We start from the raw sequence: 7,883 nt of genomic DNA, 5'->3' as shown, positions 1-7,883 counted from the left end.
ACACACGGCCATGGGACACAGCCGTGGGGCACACAGAGCCCTGCGGCGCACGGCCACGGGGGCACACACACGGCCACGGGGCACAGGCAGTCTCCCTCACGCCCTGTGGGGCAGTCCCAGCCCCGCCCGGCCCCGGGGTGCCCATTGGCGGCGGTGGCGGTGGGCGGGGAGCGGCAGCGGGGCCCGGCCCTGGAGCGGAGCGGAGCCGCCCGCGCGGCCCGCGGGAGCGCTGCCGGGGCCGGCCGGCAGGTACGGGCCGAGCGGGGTTCTGTTCGGGGCGGCGCGGGGCGGCGGGGAGAGCCGGGGCTTCGGTGCGGGACGGAGGGGAGAGCCAGGGCTTTTCCGCTGCCGGGCCGGAGCGGGGGACAGGAGCGGTCTGGCGGCTCCGCTCCGCCCGCCGTTGGACAGAGCGGCGGGGTGAGGGGGCCGTGCGGGCTGCCGGGTTTGGCCCGGGGTCCCGCGGTGGGTCTTGCCCGTCCCGGGGGTCCCGTCACGCGTGTGCGGAACCTGCGGTCCGAACGCCGCTCCAGAGGGGCGGGTGTGTTGGGGTTTTTAGAGGGGAGGGTGTGCTGAGGTTTTTAGAAGGGAGAGCGAGTTGGGGTTTCTAGAAGGGGGGCGTGCTGGGATTTTAGAGGAGCGGGTGTGCTGGGGTTTTAGAGGGACTCCTTAAGTCCCAACTTTGCCCGTGTACCCAAACCCGGACGCTGTCCCGCTGCGGAGCTGTAAGCGGGACCCCGCTTGGGCCCTGCGGCTGTCCCTGAGGGGCCCTGAGCTCCCGGGCGCTGCGAGGGACAGCGAGGGACAGTTGTCGCTTCCCTGGCGCTCCCCTCGGCAGCCAGCCCGTGTGTGTCCTTGGTCCCGAGTCCGGGGAGCGGGAGCTGCGGCCGGAGAGCCTCGGGATAAGTGCGGGGACAGGGACGGGGGCACGGACGGGGTAAGGCTCTGCCTTGAGTTTCGTGGTTTTCCCCCTTCCTCCTTCCCTTCCTTCCCTTCCTCCGCTGCTTGGGCGCCTCTGAGCCTGGCTGGCACTTGCAAGAGCCGCAGCTGAGCTCAGGCTGCCAACGGCGGGGTTCGGTAGCATCAGCCTGAGCTCCTCAAGCCCTGCCCGGCCGTCCCCTTGCTCTGGCCCTGCGCTGAGCAGCAGTGGCGAGAAGCTTGGCATGTCAGTCAGTCCCTGTCCCACCGGGACTGTCACATTCCTAAAGGCCCCCTGTGACAGCCAGCCCCAAAATGTGCATGTGCTGAATTGGGTTCCACATAAGCATGGCAGGAGGGGGCTTACCAGAGCCTGCCCTCCTTACCCCAGCAGTTACAGCGTGCCGGGAAAGAGGGAGAAGCAAGCTGAAATGCCCTCAGGCAGGAAAAGGAGAGGAACTTTGTTCTTCTTGCTCTAAATGCCTGCTCGGGCAGCTGCATCCTACTTGCTGTCCTTGGTGAGCAAGAGCTTATGCCAGCCCTAACTCCAGGAGAGATTTCTCAGAGCAAAGCAGAAAGAGGGAGTCAGGGAAGCTGCAGAGTGATGAGGCTCGGGGCATTTTCTGCTGGCAGCCCTCAGCAGTGAGATCTGGGTGTCATGGACCATCCCATGTGTGGTATGCATGAGGTATGCAGTGGATACCAGGGCTGTCAGTTCTGCCTGATGGCAGGAATGGAAGGATCAGGTGGAACAGCTCTCTGCATCGGTACACCTAAGCCTTAGGTACATACAGACTTGAAAAACATACCCCAGACTTGCTGACCCGTGAGCTGAAGCTGAAATGCTGTGCCTGGCAGGCATCAACATGGCTGTTTATAATCACAAGTGAACAAGCCCGCATTGTTAAGTGTTGTGGCATGCTTACTTCTGGAGGGGAGTGCCAAGCTGGTTTTTTCCCTTTGAACATCAGTCATATTCACTGCATAGTATTTGATCACATGCAGACCCAGCAGATCTTGATGAAAAAAACAACCCCAGAATATTCACAGAAACTTCTGTGAAAAGCAGCGTGTCAGACAAACACATCTTGCCACCCTAATTTCAGCTGGGTAAGCTGCTGCTGCTGCATGTGGTACATGGGCATATGTAGCCTTTGCTAATAGGCACTGTGACCATGCTGACCTGACACAGCAAACTTTAGCAAACAGGAAAAAAAAACATTTACCAAAATGAATAAAATAGATTAGACTTCATACCCTCACTTTGTTCCAAAGGGAGAGGCTCTCATCTCCCAGGAAAGGAGACCATAGTAACACTCAGCAGCTATCTTTATTTACCAGATTCACAAAGTGCTTGCATTCCAAAGCCAAACTGTGGATTATTTGCAGTGAGTCACAGTATTAACATGAAATTGGGTTTTATGTGGTTGGTCAAGCCAAGCACTGTGTGGAACTCGGGGCAGGATGGATCTGGCTTGTGGTGGGATGTGATGAGTCAGCCCCCCAGATGGCTGTTTCTGCCCCCCTACCTGGACAGGGATAACACAGAGTGAGTTGTCCAAGCCTAAAGGTAGGTATTGTAAGTCCCACTCCTACAATTTTTAATTTTTTTACTTTTTATTATGTGTATATGCTGTTCTCCAGTCACTTCTGCCTGAGGGGGGAGAGAGATGGGAGGAAAACATTCTGCTTTTGCATCCCACAAAAACTCCTTCAAGAAGTACCCTGGGCTAGAGCAGCCAACAATTTTAGTCTTAGCAGAGAAGATTTTCCCACAACAGAGTTGTCTTTTTTAGGTTAACTTGTGGTATTTTAACTAGGGAGCAAACCAGAGGGTGGAGGAGTAAGGACATACCTGCAGGTAGAAGTCTGATGTGTAATGAGAGCTCACCTCTGGTTTTTTCACACTACAGGATTGTGTCCAGCCCCTTCTCCTTTTGCTCCATGCAGTAAGTCCAAGAGCTTTCTGTGCAGGGACCAGGTCAGTGCATCAGCTAAAGCTTTCACACAGCAGGGCTTACACTCCTCTTTGGAAAGGAGCTCGGGTTTCCTGGCTCTGTGCAGGCAAGGTCTCTATATCTGACAAAATATTTTAGTTTCCACTGGAATCTGGTGTGCAGAGATCCCTAGAAACAGTCATGTCAAGTACCATAAGTTCTTGAGAGGTTGGGCCATGCTTCTATACTACATAAAATGAAAGAGGTAGGCTAAGAGCTCCATAACCCAGCAGCACAAGGGAAGGAAACTGGTGGGACTGCTTTGGTTTATCCCATTTGGTGTGGCTGGTGCCCAAAGTTCTTGACAGTATATTATTGCATTCACAGTCTTTGCACACCAAGATCCCAAGCTGTAATTTGAGTTTTTCCTTTATTATTTGTGTGCTCATCTTGCTCTTTCACACAGAAACTCCTCATCCAGGGATTTGTGGATCCCAGGATAGGTGGGAGTCTGGGTAACCCTAGTCAGAGAGTTTGTGGACAACAGTTTGCCCTGCCTGTGTGCTCTTCAGCTCATTTGTGTATTTGAGAAGGAGAGGGTAAAAACACCTGGTGCTTACTGCAGCAGGACATCTCCTCTCCCTGCACAGATGCACTCAGGCTGATGGAGCCACGCTGGGAATGGAGGCTCTCTCCTCTCTGATGACAAGGCACAGAGCCTTGGCCCAGCTGCTGCACGTTTGCACGTTTGCTGGGGAGTGCTGGCAGCCCCTGCTGCTGCAGGCAGCCCCTGGATTCCCCCTCTGGCTGCAGCCTGGCCCGAGCACTCAGTGAATGTGAAGTGCCCACCCATGAGTGGATGTGCCCAGCCCCATCCAGTGCACTCCAGGGCTTTGAGACCCTGAGGATTCACATCCCCCCTCCAGCTTGAGGGGGACCCCGAGGCAGGCAGCAGCTCTTCAGGAGCACTCAGTGCCACTCAGTGAAAGCTGTTCCTGCAGGCTGGGTCACTCCATTGAGTGACCATGGCTAAACCTTGTGCCTTTTTACCCTAGAGCAGGAAATTCTGGGAACTCAGAGGAATTGCCCAGTCTATCTGCCAGATGGGTCAGCTGAGAGGTGCATGGTGTGCAGCAGCTCTGTGGTTTCCCTTCCAGCACAGCAAAGGGGTGACTGGGCGTGAGGAGCAAGGGTAGAATGTCCCACACACATAGGACCAGGCATGTTGTCATCCTCCTCTTCCCTCCAGCCTCCTTGGCGGCAGGGACTCTGGGCAAGGAGCACAGGGATAGCAGTGGAGAGCAGCTCTGCATGAGTGCTTCCATCAACCAGCAGCAGCAACCAGGGTAGCAGCACATGGCCCTGTGCTGTGCCTTGTGATGGCTGAGCTACCTCTGTGCAGGAGGAAATGACTCACATTGCCATGGCCAGCTGGCCTTGGGCAGCACCCTCCAGCCTGCAAGGGGCAAGGAGAAAATCCACTGATGGGGCACCTCCGTTACTGCAGCCTGCCAAGAGCCAGCAGCTGCTTTCACTTCAGGGTTACCCTTACCTGGGTTTCCTGCTAGAACAAAGCACAGCACAATGTCAAACCCCAGACTGTGTGAGAAGGAGGGTGCAGAGGTGTGGGACAGATGAGTGTGCTGCATTCCACTTCCCCTTCAGCAGAGCTGACTGTTTTCAGAATGATGTGTCTCACATTTGGAAGCACTGTCAGTCCTGAGATAAGAGAGGAAAGGCTTAGCTTGTGTGAGTTTATTCACATCATGAGGGCTTTTTAAATTTCTTTTTTTTACCCTTTTTGTCATGCATGGAAGAGGTGATACGAGAGTTTTCTTTTGCTCCTGCCTCAGCTCTGGCCCAAAATGGAGCTGTAGGGGGTGTGTGTCTGTAAGCAATCCTTGAGAAAGCAGATGTGCAGTGAGAAACAGGAGCCTTGCTCTCAAGACCCTTTTATGCAGATCTATGGATCTGCATAACATCAGTTTCAGATCAAGCAGCTTTCTTTTCTAAGGGCACACAGGGAGACTGGTAAAAAGCACAACCAGGAAGACCTGGCTCTGCCTTCAGTGGCTTCCACTGCTGCAAATTGAACCGTCCCAGTACAGCCTGGGCTGTTGCAAAATGAGGTCAGAAAGTTTGAAGATTTTATTTAGAAAGGTAACAGCCTAAAGCCAGGAATGCTCAGGAGATCATCTGTAGCCTCAGATTGCATCAGGAGCATCTCACCTGTGCATCCACTGGCTACTCACCCCCACCCTGGTGCAGATGTCTGCAGTTTCACCTCTTCCCTCTCTGTTTTCCTCTCTGCAGAGGGAGCTGGACATGATGGACCACCTTGCAAACACGGAGATCAACAGCCAGCGCATCGCTGCTGTGGAGAGCTGCTTTGGGGCTTCCGGGCAGCCCTTGGCCTTGCCGGGCAGGGTGCTCCTGGGAGAAGGGATTTTAACCAAGGAATGCCGCAAGAAGCCAAAGCCTCGCATCTTTTTCCTTTTCAACGACATCCTGGTCTACGGCAGCATCATCATCAACAAAAGGAAGTACAACTCCCAGCACATCATCCCCCTTGAAGATGTCACTTTGGAGACGCTGCCAGACACCCTGCAGATGAAGAACCGCTGGATGATCAAAACCTCCAAGAAGTCCTTTGTGGTTTCTGCAGCCTCCCTGACGGAGAGGAAGGAGTGGATCAGCCACCTGGAGGAGTGCATCAAGCACCTGCTGAGCAAGACGGGCCGGCAGCCCTGCAGGGAGCCCGCGGCGCCCTGGATCCCAGACAAGGCCACGGACATCTGCATGCGCTGCACGCACACCAAGTTCTCCACGCTCACCCGCAGGCACCACTGCCGCAAGTGCGGCTTCGTGGTGTGCGCCGACTGCTCCAGGCAGAGGTTCCTGATGCCCAGGCTGTCCCCCAAGCCCCTGAGGGTCTGCAACCTGTGCTACAGGCAGCTGCTGGCAGAGAAGAAGAAGGAGGCAGAGGCGGATCGGAGGCAGACGGAGCCCATCCCCTCTGCCATGCAGGGCTACGAGCCCTCCAGCGGCGATGACAGCGACAAGTCTGACGATGAGAAAGCTGAGCAGTGGCCAGCTGACACAGAGTTTTATACCTCACAGGTGTCCTGGTCATCTTTCCACAGCTGACCTCCCTGGGAGCTGGTGATGTTTATACACTGGGAAGCCACCTTCTGGTCTCCAGTGCGTGTCCTTCTCAATGGTTTCTCTGAAGGCCGTGCCTGGGAAGGTGGGTCTTGGCCCTGTGTGTGCTGTCAGAGCTGAGACAAGGTTTCCCCTCTGAGAACGTCTCATACGATGTGAGCACAGAGAGAACAGCTCAGTGAAGAGCACTGAGGACTGGGGCAGCACCCTGTGGATCAGTCTTGGCCAAATGAGCTCACCTTCAGTGCCTTATTCTTCCTCTCTGCTAAAACATCTCTTGTTTGAAATGCTTTGAGATTGGCTCTTGGGAGGAAAAGGAGCATGAAATCCCAGAGTTGAACACATTGGCCTGCTCACTGTGTGTTCCTCTGTCACAGCAAGGGCTACTCTGGATGTCCCTTTCCATGAGCATTCTGAGATTCTCACTGCAAGCATGCCAGCCCGAGGGAATAGCTGCTCATCCCTGCACAGTACAGCCAGCACTGGATTCCCTGTCTTCTCAAGGTTGGAAGCACTCAGAGAATGGTACTTGGAATGCAGGGAGCTTGTGTGGGGCTCAGTGTGAGCCTCAGCAAAGCATGGAGCATCCAGCTCTCTCACATGGAAAGAGGCCATGCCAGTGGTACCGGGCCAGGAGGAGGGAGGGGAGGGGAAAGGGACAGGAAAATGACCCTGAGCAGTGAAATATGGAGGGAGAGAGGAACTGCAGTTCACTCAACTGAGTGCAGAGCCCAGATCTCAAACACAGGCAGTTATACCAGATTACTAGAAACTTGAAATCTCAAGCCTATCAGGTAAAAGGAGAGCCCAGGGAAGACTTGTTAAAAGTCTGTAAAAATCCAGGGAAAAGCCCCAAATTAAGATCCTGTGAAGTACAGCACTTCAACTTCCCCTTCCCTCCTGGGCTGCTGCCCAAGGCATCAGATTCTCACTTGTGGGCTCACCTCCTGCCTTATCAGTCTCACAAGTCCAAAGTTAAAGTCCTTTATGTACTTCAAGGATGGGAGCCAAAGACTTTACAGTTTGAGATCAACTTTAAAGTTCAAATTCAGTTAGAAATAAACTGTGTTTATTCAAGTATTCTATCATAATATAGCAAGGGAGTAAATATAGAGGAAATCAGACAACAGCAATTGTTTTGCAGCAGGCATTTCTACAAACTCCATTATTACTTTTAGTATATTTTTGAATTGTGTATTTTGTGGTCTGGAAAAGCAACATGGCTGTCAATGTTGTCAAATGTTTCCTTACCATGACCTGTCACAAGCAGAGCATTGCTTGACAGGTGGTGGCCATGTGTTTTTTTTAAATTTCAGTTCAAGATAATCTTACTCTCTGTTATAAACTGCTACTGTTCCAGTGAATTTGTATCACTTGACTGTGTGTGAATAAAGATACTGCCAACGGGAAGGAGCCAGGAAAAGAGGACAATAAAGGATGTTATTATTGAACAAGGGTCTTAACAAGAGCTGGGATCCAGGCCTGGCCAGCCCAGCACACTCCTTAGCTGTGAGGAGACTGCTCTGGTTTCTATTTACTCCTTGAAGGTAAGGGTATCAAATCTGATGCTTCCTTTCTGTTTATACCCTGTTGTTGTCTGACAGGCTTTCCCCAAGTCTCCTGCAATCCCTGCAGTAGTCTGTATTAACTGGAACAGTCTTTTTCCGGTGGGGACACAGCTCAGAGTGGGCCAGCAAACCTTATGACCTAAGCAGATGTTTTTGGGCTTTAAAGCAGTAAGTACACTGAGTTCTGTTTTTTCCATCCCTCTCCAGACTTAGTTCCTAACTCTGCACAGCAGTGATTGTTTTTACAATGCCTCCCACCCACCAGAAGGGTGTACATGCTATGCAAACAGAAAATGACCTT

At 53.2% G+C, this 7,883-nt stretch overlaps 1 protein-coding gene across 1 annotated transcript; it reads left to right on the top strand.

Moving 5' to 3' along the window:
- The first annotated feature begins 207 nt into the window (after positions 1-207).
- Positions 208-7,425, top strand: PLEKHF1 (pleckstrin homology and FYVE domain containing 1). The gene is made up of 2 exons (XM_066557420.1): positions 208-249; positions 5,166-7,425. The coding sequence occupies exon 2, from the start codon at positions 5,178-5,180 to the stop codon at positions 5,997-5,999; it is 822 nt and encodes a 273-aa protein (XP_066413517.1). The 5' UTR covers positions 208-249; positions 5,166-5,177; the 3' UTR covers positions 6,000-7,425.
- The last annotated feature ends 458 nt before the right edge of the window (positions 7,426-7,883 follow it).

Source organism: Molothrus aeneus, chromosome 11 (genome assembly GCF_037042795.1).
Source record: "Molothrus aeneus isolate 106 chromosome 11, BPBGC_Maene_1.0, whole genome shotgun sequence".
Classification (NCBI taxonomy): Eukaryota; Metazoa; Chordata; class Aves; order Passeriformes; family Icteridae; genus Molothrus; species Molothrus aeneus.
The sequence above is the reverse complement of the archived record's forward strand: the minus strand, read 5'-3'. Positions and strand labels throughout refer to the sequence as shown.

Coding starts and splice junctions, on each gene's coding strand:
- PLEKHF1 (XM_066557420.1), top strand. CDS start 5,178: ATGATGGACCACCTTGCAAACACGGAGATCAACAGCCAGCGCATCGCT.